The 13,894-nt window shown below is 47.4% G+C and overlaps 1 protein-coding gene across 1 annotated transcript in view; it reads left to right on the top strand.

The window, feature by feature from the left end:
- Window positions 1-12,467, top strand: part of crebbpa (CREB binding protein a) — a 56,502-nt gene extending 44,035 nt beyond the window's left edge. The window contains exons 17-32 of the mRNA XM_048249060.1: window positions 879-1,062; window positions 1,462-1,580; window positions 3,136-3,375; window positions 3,627-3,715; window positions 4,562-4,642; window positions 4,865-4,921; window positions 6,070-6,147; window positions 6,261-6,328; window positions 6,461-6,611; window positions 6,705-6,851; window positions 7,028-7,141; window positions 7,309-7,474; window positions 8,044-8,211; window positions 8,728-8,889; window positions 9,226-9,507; window positions 10,045-12,467. Of these exons, the coding sequence (XP_048105017.1) occupies window positions 879-1,062; window positions 1,462-1,580; window positions 3,136-3,375; window positions 3,627-3,715; window positions 4,562-4,642; window positions 4,865-4,921; window positions 6,070-6,147; window positions 6,261-6,328; window positions 6,461-6,611; window positions 6,705-6,851; window positions 7,028-7,141; window positions 7,309-7,474; window positions 8,044-8,211; window positions 8,728-8,889; window positions 9,226-9,507; window positions 10,045-12,375 (4,437 nt within the window). The 3' untranslated portion in view covers window positions 12,376-12,467. The remainder of the gene's footprint in view (window positions 1-878; window positions 1,063-1,461; window positions 1,581-3,135; window positions 3,376-3,626; window positions 3,716-4,561; window positions 4,643-4,864; window positions 4,922-6,069; window positions 6,148-6,260; window positions 6,329-6,460; window positions 6,612-6,704; window positions 6,852-7,027; window positions 7,142-7,308; window positions 7,475-8,043; window positions 8,212-8,727; window positions 8,890-9,225; window positions 9,508-10,044) is intronic.
- Window positions 12,468-13,894: the final 1,427 nt, after the last annotated feature.

Genomic DNA, 13,894 nt, shown 5'->3' with positions numbered 1-13,894 from the left:
ATCGAAATTACATCTCAATCTCGAACTTCGAACTCAAAAGTAGAATAGACGATGCAGCCATACCCCAAGACGCACAAACGTGCACACACACGCACTGAACTGCGACGTCAACACCTCTAATTTTAGGCTGCAGCCAGTTAAAATATACACATCAACAGACCGAAATCGAAGCCCCTCTTGCTACTCTGAAATCACCGGTGTGAAAGTATTTTGTCATTCACGTCAAGTAACACTAACTTAGCCTACTCAACTTAGCAAGTGATCAGATCTAGTTACAGTCTAAAATTACTTTAGGGCTTAATCTGCACATTGATTAGTACATATGAACACTAACCTTGGATCACTTCGGAGTGTGCTGAAACAATCAAATTATCATTCTGTTTTGTTTAATTTCACTCTGTTCACGTCTCTGTTTACTGTTTGTTCTATCTGTTTACAACCTTGTGGTTGGAACGGTTTCAAAATAAAAAGCGTTTTCAAAATAAAAGCCTCCTGAAACAGAATAGGAAAAGGCCAAAAAAGTAAATAACGTATAAGGAATGCATTAATAGTAATATTATAAAAAGATCGAGAATCGAATCGTGACTTCAAAATCAAAAATTAAATCCAATTGAGGATTTGGAGAATCGTGACACCCTTAGTAGTGATCGACTGCTTAGGTCTGTGTTGGGTGTAGTTGAGGTTCACATATGGTTTGAGGTTTGGAAATGGGTGGGGATGTTCATTCTTATTGATATTGATACTATTAATCTTGTTTTAATCCGTTTATACAATTTAGCCTGAGGTTTTGATTGTGTATGGTTACATGGCTCATAATACCTGGGTATGTTAATACATGTGGTGTTAATCATGGGTGTAATCTTGTGTGTCCCGTTTAGACTGAGGAAGACTCTGCTTCTCTGTCGGTGAAGAAGGAGGAGCCGGACAGCGGGGAGACGAAGCAGGAGCCCATGGAGACGGAGGAGAAGAAGGTGGACCCGAAGGCCGAAGTCAAAGATGAGGAGGAGGCTGGGGCCAACAGCACGGTCACGTCCTCCTCGCCCTCCCAGTCCCGCAGGAAGAGTGAGTCCCCCCCTTGCTCATATTGCCGTCATTAGTATCTATCTCTCCATTTATTCTTTCTTTTTTCTCATTCTATCCCTATTCAATTCCCTCATCCATCTTTTCCTTGTGACTCATTCTACTTTCCTCTGTTTCTTTTGCTCTCTCTGCCTTTCAGTGTCCATGCTAGCCACTTCTTTCTCTCGCCCCATTCTCATCTCTCCCTTCCAGTTTTGCTTCTTTTCTTGTACCATTTAGCATCCAACTTCTTAGTCGTAATGTTTTTTTTTTATCGTACTGGTGATTTTTGCATCCGTACCTGGACATCTTCTAAACTGAATTCTGATGAGTCACATTGCCAGTTAGTATGACTCAGGTCCACTGACTCATCTTTTTTTCCCCCTTTTTTTCCCTCTCCAGTCTTTAAGCCGGAGGAGTTGAGACAGGCTCTCATGCCCACGCTGGAGTCCCTGTACAGGCAGGACCCCGAGTCTCTGCCCTTCCGCCAGCCAGTGGACCCCATGCTGCTGGGCATCCCTGTGAGTACCTCTGCCTGGCCCATCAGTCTCAGTCTCCTCAGCCCCACAACACCAATAATCATACATTGACTATCTTTGATCACAGCAAACTTAAGCTCCAGTGGCAGCAGAAATGGATGATGACCAGTCACAGAAGGCTTCATATTTGTGACTCCACTGTAGAACCAGTTGGAAGTTGAATTAGGATTTTGTAGAGCTAAACTTTGCCAACGCAATTAGCAGAAGCATGAATGCCATAAATCAGAAGCACATCAGGGGGAAGTCAGAGACTGTAGGCTGTGGGCTAGCCAAAGACATGGGCTACATTAGGAGCCTAGCAGTGAAGTAGGCTAAGCTTTGAAGTGCAGCAACACTTCATTTGCACTTGAGAAACTGATCAAAACCGGCCAAGGTAGAGACATTAAATATTTTGTTGGAGCTTTTTAAGAGTGCATATTGTCAGCAGACATGACATTACATTTCTGACAGTGAATGCAAGTTCATTGACATTCTCTCTGCCTTTCAGTGTCCATGCTAGCCACTTCTTTCTCTCGCCCCATTCTCATCTCTCCCTTCCAGTTTTGCTTCTTTTCTTGTACCATTTAGCATCCAACTTCTTAGTCGTAATGTGTCACACCTTTAGTAAGTTTTGGCATATTTTCCATTTTGGACTTTTCATTCTGTGTTGAATACCCTTATCTCAGTAGTTTGTTACCCTTATCTCAGTACTTTGGTAGGCAGTATCCTATGAGCATATTTGAAAGCTTGTTTTATGGCCTTTCATGTAAACACAATAACTTAATTTTGAAAAATTTACCCATGTGACATTTTTGAATGGGCTAGAATAAGAAAGAGCTCTAAATCTCTCAATACATTTTACCACTGCTCTTATACGATCACCCCCAACGGAGGACAGGGCTCTGTGCGCAGCTCTAGTACAGCTGACCCGTAGATCGCCTCTGGCTCAGCCTGTAGCTCCCTAAGGCACCATTAGCACAAGCCAATCACAGCGCCCCGCACCACACTGCCCTGGCATGTTGGAGTCGACGGATGTTGGCCTGCTGTTCTTCACCATGCAATTATGTGACAAATGGGTAGAAAATTGGCTGAATTGGTCAGACTAGACACACAAGCACAGACATTATTGAAAGGCATATTAAATTATTCACTAAGCATGAGGTAAGTATGTGAAGTGTGGGTACTGTCAGATTGACACGTCACTGCAGTAAAACTGTTAACCATTAGCAGATAAAGTTTACTTTTATTTGAAATTTGATTCATGCTCTGTACATGATCATTTCATTTGTTTTATGTCCACTTTAATCTACTTTCATTGATAACAGTTGGCACCATGAATAAATGATGCATATGGCCTTTAATCTTCATCTCACAAATATCAAAGAGTTCTTTTCTACAATTTTTCTTTAATTTCAGACAAAAGACCAAAACGTCATCCCCCAGCATGTTTAATTGATTTTCTATTGTTTTCCATTGTAAATTCTAGTGCCCTAACTAGTGTTCTGTGACGGTAGATTAACCCGGAATCCCACTTTCTGTGTGTGTGTGTCTCTCTCAGGATTACTTCGATATTGTGAAGAATCCCATCGACTTGTCCACTATCAAGCGTAAGCTGGACACAGGCCAGTACCAGGAGCCCTGGCAGTACGTGGACGACGTGTGGCTCATGTTCAACAACGCCTGGCTCTACAACCGCAAGACCTCCCGCGTCTACAAGTACTGCTCCAAGCTGGCTGAAGTCTTCGAGGCGGAGATTGACCCGGTCATGCAGAGCCTGGGCTACTGCTGTGGGAGAAAGGTGAGGGGCCGCAGCCTGGTGGAGGAACGCAGCATTTTCTATTGCCAGTTGTGCACTTGAAAGAAGTTGAAAATGGAGTATGAGTATTTTGACAAAAATTATGGACAAAACTGATCTACACTTTTTGAAAAGGAAAGGTGTAGCTTTATAACTAATGCAAAAAATTGCTGGCTAAAAGTAAAAAGTACAGGTTATTATTTTGTTGTCTTCTATTTATCTCTGTATGCTAATCCTTGTGTTTTGGTCCACAGTACGAGTTCTCTCCGCAGACGCTGTGCTGCTACGGCAAACAGCTATGCACCATACCTCGCGATGGGACTTACTACAGCTACCAAAACAGGTGAGGCAAACCTTGTTGCTATTAGCTATTACACTGTCTAAACATGTACTTCACCAATGAGGTTTAAAGGAAGTGACATACATACACTAATGGGGTTTAAAGGAAATGGTAATGATGCACCGGTTAGAAATGGGGAACAGGGTTCCATTTGGTGGTTGGTACAAATTGTGTTCTAGATGTGGTCAGGGTCTGAAGAGGTTCATTGGTCATGGCGAGTGCTTTGGTTTGAAGAGGTGCTAATTAATTAAGGGTTAGTTACAGGCATAGATATTTTCCACGTAACATTGATATTAGAGCCTTCCTACACACAGCAAATATGACAAGCTAAATCCCTCTCTGACTACACTTTATATCAGTCCAAACTGTGGGACATCCATTAAGTATTACTGTTTTTGTTTTTTTTTTTTCCTTTTTTTTTTCTTCTCTGATGCAAAAATGTAAAATGTCTGAATTCTTTGAACGTGACTCTTTGCTCCCCCTGGTGCATGAGTGGTGTCACTGCAGATTAATTTGGGTTGCAGTTTTTAGCACAGCAGCAGACTAATATTCCTGTGATATTACTGCTGCCATCATTACAAGTATTATTTACTGAATAACAAAAGTATGAAAATAAGATATTAGAAAGCTAACTTATTACAAAGCTAACTAAGTGCCTGGACATACAATATTCTAAAATTGCACAATCCAGAAAGCCAAAACTGTCAAAAGTCAAAATTGTCATTGTCTTCTAGTAACGAAATGGGTGGAAATTGTTACATTTTTTAAGAACATAATCGGATTGATGTGGAGACACAAAATACATAGATTTTATAGGAGGCTGACTACTCTCTGACGTGTGTCTTTCAGGTATCATTTCTGCGAGAAGTGCTTCAATGAGATCCAAGGGGACAGTGTAACTCTCGGAGACGACCCAGCACAGCCGCAGACGTACGTTTCATGCACCCTCTACATCAACCCCCTTTGGAATCGTGAACCACGATTGATGTCTAGCTCAGGAAAATAGGCTTGGAATGTTATGCTTGATTGTTGTCCAAATGGGTTTTTGATTAGACCCTGGGGATTCATGTATAATTGTTCTTGCGAGAATTTCTGGGCTTTGTTTATCTCTGGTCCTCATATTCTTTCCTTTTTTCCTCTGTCTTTCTGCAGGATGATTTCTAAAGACCAGTTTGAAAGGAAGAAAAATGATACACTAGACCCTGAGCCGTAAGTATTCCGACTATATCAAGTCTCTGTTTGCACCATCAATAATAACCCCCATTCAGACTAACAAACAAGGGGCTCTGTCTCAAGGCTCAGTCCTTGAAGACTACCATATGCGAATATGATTCAAGTCTACTAATATAGCAACAGACATGGTCTCACAGAGAACCCTGTCCTTTCTCTATTGAGTGGAACACTTGATATTGGTGTTTCCCCATTCGTTAATCTGTTTTGACTTGGCCTAACCACTAAGATCAACAAGACAATACAGCCTTTGGGTAGTTCTACCAGGTGAATACCCATTTGCCCGTCAGCGAGGCTAATGTCAAGCCCTCAAAGCTGCCTCTTAGGAAGTGTCCATAGATTTAGTTCCCCTCCTGTTCTGTGCTGCAACAGCCTTAAGTAGTCGACACTACAGCACCCCCTGCTGTTTGGGACAAGCCTGATTTCCCCCCTGTGCTAACACAAACCAATGTGAAAGAAGTGGAATTATTATACAGTTTTCAGAATGCTGCAGAAAGTTCAGTTAACATGTGTAGACCTTCCCGATGTGTAATGGTCCAATGATTCGGTATAATGACAGTTGTCAATGGCAACGTGTTTTGTGCTTGTGATTGAAATATTTCATATCATTCCCCAAGTAGTTCATTCACTTATCGCAATGGAACTTCATTGAAAAGAAAAGTCCTATGCTATGCAGCATCTGAAACTTTCAAGTTTTATCTATGTGGCGAACTATTTGTTTCTTGGCAGAAGCAAAGACAAAATCATCTTAAGACACAGTGTATAAAGTTTGTTTTCTCAATTTGGCAAGCAGCCATATAATAAAGCTTGATAACGTATTGTCTGCCGAACATTATCGGATGAAGCAAGGTCCTGTTCGCCCTGTCGGGACTTACTATCCGATAATAACCGACGGACAACATTATCCCTTACTTAAAGCTTAACCTAGTTGCGATTCTATGGTAGGTTAATACCAACACATTATATACATGATAAATATTACATGTATGCAGGTCCATGGAAAGTAGTTGTGAAATGCTGGAAACATCATCCTTAAATTGGCGTAATCCTCTTTACTGGAGGCAGCATGCGCAGTTAGACATGCTGTAGGAGTTTGTTGTTAATGGTCTTCCTCTCCCCTTCTACAGGTTTGTTGAATGTAAGGACTGCGGGCGGAAGATGCACCAGATCTGTGTTCTTCATTACGAGGCCATCTGGCCATCTGGGTGAGTGGTCAGTCTCATGAAGGCTGCTCTTTCAGTCTGAGATCTCACACAGAGATCCTGTCTGCAGAGGAGCTCTCCTGTAATCTAATCTAAGTGTTAATGCCGTCCCCCAGATTCATCTGTGATAACTGCTTAAAGAAGAGTGCGAAAACAAGGAAGGAAAACAAGTTTTCTGCCAAAAGTAAGTTACTCGATGACCAGTTTATTTGGCAGTTTATTTATTTTGACACGTTAAATGCAGGTCTGTCATAGAGAATCATACGACTTTAAATTTCAGGTGTTCTTGTTCTAAGCATGTGCTCATCTCTTGTAGGATTGCAGTCGACACGGTTGGGCACATACATAGAGGACCGAGTTAACAAGTACTTGAAGAGACAGAGCCATCCCGAGGCCGGGGAGGTGTTTGTGCGAGTGGTGGCCAGCTCTGACAAAACAGTGGAAGTGAAACCTGGCATGAAGTCCAGGTAGGTCCTCCTCCACAACCAAAGCATTCGCCATCCGTTATGTGCTGAGTGCATACGACTCATTTGGGTTTGTGTGTTGTCTCTCGTGCCCAGGTTTGTGGACACAGGCGAGATGCCGGAGACCTTCCCGTACCGAACCAAAGCACTTTTTGCCTTTGAGGAGATTGATGGGGTGGACGTCTGCTTCTTCGGGATGCACGTGCAGGAGTACGGCTCAGAGTGCGCCTTCCCCAACACCAGGTAAAACACACATTTAGCATCCACCCAGAAACGTTAAGGCCATATATTGAAAAAAACAAAAAACACACACACAAACACACTCTTTCACTGGCCCATTCAGGTTTTCTTTTTGAGTATGTTGTAAATCACAATAATTATGTTATGTAACACCCCCCCCCCTTCCTTTTTTTTTACAGACGGGTATACATATCATACCTCGACAGTATTCATTTCTTCAGACCTCGATTGTTGCGAACAGCAGTCTACCATGAAATCCTAATTGGCTATTTGGAATACGTCAAGAAACTTGGGTGAGCTCCTCAACTCCGTGCCAATCAGTCTGAACAAAAGCAGACATTGAATCGAGCCTCAAAAGATTAAATCCTAACATTGAGATTTCTCTAAAGATTAAATCCTAACATTGAGATTTCTCTAAAGATTAAATCCTAACATTGCGGTTTCTCTTGGCTGCCCCCAGGTACGTGTGGGCACATATCTGGGCCTGCCCCCCTAGCGAGGGCGACGACTACATCTTCCACTGCCACCCTGCCGACCAGAAGATCCCCAAGCCCAAGCGGCTGCAGGAGTGGTACCGCAAGATGCTCGACAAGGCCTTCGCCGAGCGCATCCTCCACGACTACAAGGCAAGGCAGCCTCAATAGTCATCTTTAGCCAGGGGTGGATAGTTTAAGTTAAGCTGAACATTTTATCAGTGTTAGCTGAACTGATACAAAGGGTAAAATCTGCTGGTTCAATGCATGGTTAAGGGGAGTTTCTGTTTCTGCACCTGAAGTTTTGTTTCTCTGCCTTGCATACCTCAAATGGTTAAGCATGATCTGAGTAACCCCTGAAGGTCTTGGGCTCAAATCCCAGTTGCCTCTCATCACTACATCATCTTGTCTGGCCTCTGACTCTACTGCAGTCTTGGGGGATTCAGGGATTAAATGACATGAAAATATGTGTCGTAAATCAGTGTTCATGGCTTTGAAAATTCCTAAGGCTGTTAGTACACAGACTCAAGTGCTAAGATGTTTAACTCTGTGTCAATGTCTTTACTAGTAAACATGATCTTCAGGGTTTCATCCTAAACCTCTAATTTAAGAGACACCTCATTGGAAACAGATGGACTGTTATTACTATTCACCATTATTATGGTCTGTTTTATTTGCCGTGGAGTTTCCCGTAACCCAAGACCATTTCCGCTGGTCCACAGGACATCTTCAAACAGGCCACGGAGGACCGTCTGAGTACCGCCAACGAGCTGTCCTACTTCGAGGGCGACTTCTGGCCCAACGTGCTGGAGGAGAGCATCAAGGAGCTGGAGCAGGAGGAGGAGGAGCGCAAGAAGGAGGAGAACACCGCCGCCTGCGAGACCCCAGAGGTGAGGCCTGCAGCACAGCGCAGCACAGCGCAGCACAGCGCAGCGCAGCACAGCACAGCACAGCCTCCAGAGGTGGAAAGGCCTGGGGCATAGGAAGAGTGCACCCCTAGCTAGCTCATTACATTACAACAATAAAGCTAAAATCAATCAGCTAGTTTCCCATAGGTTCTGTTTCCTGAAGACTGAAAGTGTTTTTCAATTGAGATTTTCATTGTAGTTTTCTTTTAGTCTAGGGTTCGGCTTAATTCATTTGGGGGAAACCGGCCCTTTGTTCTTGACCGTGTGCGGTGTGTCGAGCTGGATTTAGCGGGCATGAGAAGTGTAGACATTTAGAAGCTTTCTGTAATGGAAGCTGAACTTGACCTGCTGTGGGGGGAAAACTGTACCATTGTGGCGACAAACTGCCAGTTCAGCAGTCTTTATCCGACGCTTGTGATTTAGTCGGCATCAATATTTAAAGAGTTCTGTTCTCTCTCTCTCTCTCTCTTTCTCCTTCCTCTGTCCCGCTTCTCTTAGGGCACGCCTGGGGACAGCAAAAACGCCAAGAAGAAGAACAACAAGAAAACCAATAAAAACAAGAGCAGCATCAGCCGAGCCAATAAGAAGAAGCCTGGGATGCCGAATGTAGCCAATGACCTGTCCCAGAAGCTTTACGCCACCTTGGAGAAGCACAAGGAGGTGAGGCTCCTCAGAGTCAACATTGTTGCAGCTGGTTATTTACATTTCGTGTCATTTTATGATGGTTGAACTTTAGAACCATTTACTGGAGAGGATGGGTAATGCTCTGTAGTCGCTCCTCTGCTACTGTGTAATGGTCGCCAGTGTTGACTGTGGATGTACAGTAGGATGGCGTTGTGCTCAGGTGCCAACCAGATCGTATTTGTTAATGATGCCATAGTTGATAACCATTTCATATCCATTCCAGTACTAAAGAAATGAGACTTGCTCACACTTCGCATCATGTGCTAATCAGCCACCTTCCTCTTCCTCTTCCTCCCCTTCCTCCCTTCCCAGGTGTTCTTTGTGATCCACCTGCACTCGGGGCCCATGGTGAACACGCTGCCGCCCATCATGGACCCGGACCCCATGCTGACGTGCGACCTGATGGACGGGCGCGACGCCTTCCTGACGCTGGCGCGCGACAAGCACTGGGAGTTCTCCTCGCTGCGGCGCTGCAAGTGGAGCACCATGTGCATGCTGGTGGAGCTGCACAACCAGGGCCAGGACCGCTTCGTCTACACCTGCAACGAGTGCAAGCACCACGTGGAGACGCGCTGGCACTGCAAAGTGTGCGAGGTAAGAGGGGACACACACACACACACACAGGTGCTGTTTTATACATGTGATGGATAGCATCTGTACTTGTGTATTTGTGTCCAGTAATTAGTTGTGAATGAATAGAAAGGGTACAAAGTCTTTGGAAGTCATTTAGTTGGCATATGGAAGTGCAGGTGCTGAAGTACATCAGTTTGCACATGCACATAACACACACCTCTGATCCAATCAACGTTAGTCTGTAATATAGTTTGGGATGAAGTGTGAAGATGTCACAGGACTACGTGTTGAGCACACACACGCAGGCCAAGTGGGACTGGGCAAAATGCACTCTGTACAATACTGGAGGAGAGCGATGCACGGCTAATTGTCCCCGTGCCATGTGCATCTCACAGCTGCTTGGCAGATGGAGGACCTAAGATTTAATGGCCCTTGTCACAAAGCAATATTGGGGGATTAGCAAAGCTACTGAACATCAGGGCTGAATAAAACTGAAGTTCTGTATCTGTAAGCCTTAAATGATTCCTTTGCTTTATGTTTGTTGTCCCTTCCTCACAGGACTATGACCTCTGCATCAACTGCTACAACACTAAGGGCCACGAGCACCAGATGGTCAAGTGGGGCCTGGGCCTGGACGACGACAGCAACGGCCAGGGTGGCGAGGCCTCCAAGAGCCCTCAGGAGAGCCGGCGCCTGAGCATCCAGCGCTGCATCCAGTCGCTGGTGCACGCCTGCCAGTGCCGCAACGCCAACTGCTCGCTGCCCTCGTGCCAGAAGATGAAGCGCGTGGTGCAGCACACCAAGGGCTGCAAGCGCAAGACCAACGGCGGCTGCCCCGTGTGCAAGCAGCTCATCGCGCTGTGCTGCTACCACGCCAAGCACTGCCAGGAGAACAAGTGCCCCGTGCCCTTCTGCCTGAACATCAAGCACAAGCTGCGGCAGCAGCAGCTGCAGCACCGGCTCCAGCAGGCGCAGATGATGCGCCGGCGCATGGCCACCATGCAGGGCCGCATGACGCAGCCGCTGCCCTCGCCGCCCACCTCGGCCGTCCCCGCCGCCGCCGCCGCTGGCATGCACACGCCGCCGCAGCCACAGACGCCACAGACCCCGCAGCAGCAGCAGATGCCCAGCCAGCCTGGCGGCACGCCCAACGCAGCCGGCGTGATGTCGCCCGCCTACCCGGGCGCCCAGCGGGCCAACGGCCCCACGCAGGCGCCCTCGTCGCAGGGCAAGCTGGGGCCCGCGGCCTCGCCGCTGCACCAGCAGCAGTCCCCCGTGGCCCAGGTCGCCCAGCAACAGCAGGCGACGCCCCAGCAGCTCCAACAGCAGCCCCAGCCTCAGCAGCAGCCGCCGGCGGCCGCCGTGGAGATGGCGCGCCACATCGAGATGGTGGCTCAGGCGCAGCAGCAGAACCCGGGCTTCCGCGTCAACATCAACGGCCTGCCGCTCAACCACCAGCGGCCACCGCCGCCCCAGCAGCAGCAACCGCCGCGCATGCCAGGGCCCATGCAGTCCCCCATGCAGATCGTGGGCCCGCGGGGGCCTCAGGTCATGCAGCCCATGCAGCCAGGCCAGTGGGGGCCGGGGGGTCCTCAGGCGGCCATGCAGGCGGCAGCCGCCGCTGCCCAGCAGCAGCAGGGCAGTTTGCCGCAACAGCAGCCCCAGCCGGGCATGCCCATGCAGAGGCCCATGATGCCACCGCAGCAGCGCATGATGGGCCAGCGGCCACAGGTTCCGCCGCAGCGGCAGGGCGCCATCGCGCCCAACGCCCTGCAGGACCTGCTGCGCACGCTCAAGTCACCCAGCTCGCCCCAGCAGCAGCAGCAGGTGCTGAACATCCTCAAGTCCAACCCACAGCTCATGGCCGCCTTCATCAAGCAGCGCACGCTCAAGTACAATGCCAGCCAGCAGCAGCAGCAACAACAGCAGCAGCAGGGCATGCACGGGGCACAGCCAGCCATGCAGGCCATGCAAGCGGCGATGCAGGGCGGAGTAGCGGTGCAGAGGCCCGTCATGGCACCCCAGCAGCCTGGGCAGCCGCAGGCCCAGGGCATGCCTGCACTGGGTCCCCAGGGTCAGCTGATGAACCCGGCCCACGCCCCTAACCCCCAGCTCCAGGAGATGTACCGGCGGCAGCTCTTACGGCAGCAGCAACAACAGCAGCAGCAGCAGCAGCAACAACAACAACAACAGCAGCAGCAACAGGGCGTGATGCCCCAGGCCCACGGACAGTTCCCCCAGGCACAGGGCACACCAGCTACCTACTCCCAGCTCCGCATGCAGCAGCAGCAACAGCAGCAGCAGCAGTTGGCCATGCAGGCAGGAGCGGCGGGGCCCATGGGTCAGCTGCCATCCATGACCCAGATGGGGCAGCCCGGCCTGGGCATGGACTCCCCACAGAACCTCCTGCACCAGCGGCTCCTCCAGCAGCAACAGCAGCAGCAGGCGGCGGCGGCAGCAGCAGCAGCGGTCCTGAAGCCCCAGATGGGCTCCCCGGCGCAGCCCAGCCCCATGAGCCCACAGGCGGCCGCCCACCTGCTGGCCGGGCAGCCGCTGGCAAACGCGCTGGGCAACCAGGTGCGCTCCCCGGCGCCCGTGCAGTCCCCGCGTCCGCCCTCCCAGCAGCAGCCGCCACATTCCAGCCCGTCGCCAGCGCAGATCCAGCCGCAGCCCTCGCCCCAGCACTCCGGCCCCCACTCGGGCTCGCCCCACCCGGGCCTGGCACCGCCCATGCCAGGCGCACTAGATCAAGGACACCTTGGGGCTGCGGAGCAGAGCGCCATGCTGCCGCAGCTCAACACGCCCAATCGTAGCGCTCTCACCAGTGACTTGGGCATGGTAGGAGACACCACGGGAGACACGCTGGAGAAATTTGTGGAGGGCTTGTAGCGCTATTTTGGGAGATTATTATTATTATTTTTTTTTTTTTTCCTTTCATGGACCCACAAACCCACCCACTCAAGTCTCCCCTCATCTTTTTTCTAGAAGGGGTGGTGGGAACATTTTTTTTGTTTCCTTGGACGAGCTTTTTGTACTGACATGTAAAAAGTTTCGAGAAATGTATGGAGTGGAAAAAAGTTGAAAAAATTAATAAAAAAAACAGTGCTTGGGAAATGTTGATATGTTTCCTTATAAAACAAAAAGAATGATATTTGCTATATGTCAAGGGATTTGAAAAAAAATGCTGTTTAAATGAAAATTTAAAAATGACAAAGAATATATATTTTGGTTTTGACCATATTCTTGGTCGTTATGTTTTGTTTTAAATTTTGTTTTATTTTTCATTTTTTTTTTTTTTTTAATGGTATGGTTTCATGCCTTTTTCTTTTTTTAAAAAAAATTACAAAAACGTCATTATCTTACTCATACTTTTTATTTTGTACCTTTTGAAATACTTCTGATTTTTTTTGTTCTCTGAGTTTGTTGTCATTGTCGCTGAGAGACTGTAAAATAATTGGTCGGGGGAATTTTGGGCCAGGTTTTCCTCTGCTCTCTCTTGCTCTCCTCATACCTGGCGATTGTATTCTCGTGTTGTACTATTTTTACAGACATGCGTTTTCTTTTTTTCCTGGGAGGGAGCTCTTCCACTCCCCTTCGTGAAGTCCATTTGAGGAGAACTCGTTGTTTGTAACCAATAGGAACTGGGCATACACACAAGCATGTATGCACACACACATACACACAGAAAAGACGTACCTGCACACACATTCACATGGATACACACAAAAAAAGAAAACCGTACACCGTCAAAACCTTGTTCAGAAACAACCTAGAAGAGGAGGATGTAAAGAAGGAGCATCTCGCGTCGGGCCCCTATCTACAGAGGTTTCTGTCCAGCAGGTGTAGAAAGTTGTTGCATTGTCATATAAGATTTTTGTCCTTAAAGTTTTTGTCATACAGAATATATGAGTATAAAAAAAGAAAGCTGGGGGAAGATGGGTCCTTAAGCCGAGTGGGATGGTAAGGAGGTAGTCACTGGTCGAGTGTTTTTGTGTTGAACAGAGTTCTGCCATCGACCCCTCATCCCTCTCACACGGAAAAAAAAACTTGAACTGGGGGCTCTACTTTTTCCTCTTAATGTAAATCATGCAAGTTATTACGCAAAATACTATAAATATAAGGACGAGAGAACGGAATCACTGTATAAACTGGTTAAAAACTCATTTCTTACTTATATACCATATTGTTAAATAAACTGTGTGCAACAGAAAAAAAGGTCTGGACTTGTGATTTGATGTGGTTCATTTTGACTGTAAAATGATGAAATCGTTACTTGTCTTTGTACTGGGTGTGCGTATGTGTGTGGTTGGGCGTGTATGAGCTTCGGTCTTATACCAGCAGCTTGTTCCTGTTGTGAAATTTCAGAAAATTATAAATCTATTGAAAGCCTCAATGGCAAGTTTTGGCC

The sequence above is a fragment of the Alosa alosa genome, chromosome 7 (assembly GCF_017589495.1).
Source record: "Alosa alosa isolate M-15738 ecotype Scorff River chromosome 7, AALO_Geno_1.1, whole genome shotgun sequence".
NCBI classification, from domain to species: Eukaryota; Metazoa; Chordata; class Actinopteri; order Clupeiformes; family Clupeidae; genus Alosa; species Alosa alosa.
Note: the sequence above shows the minus strand (reverse complement) of the source record. Positions and strands in the feature narration are given on the sequence as shown.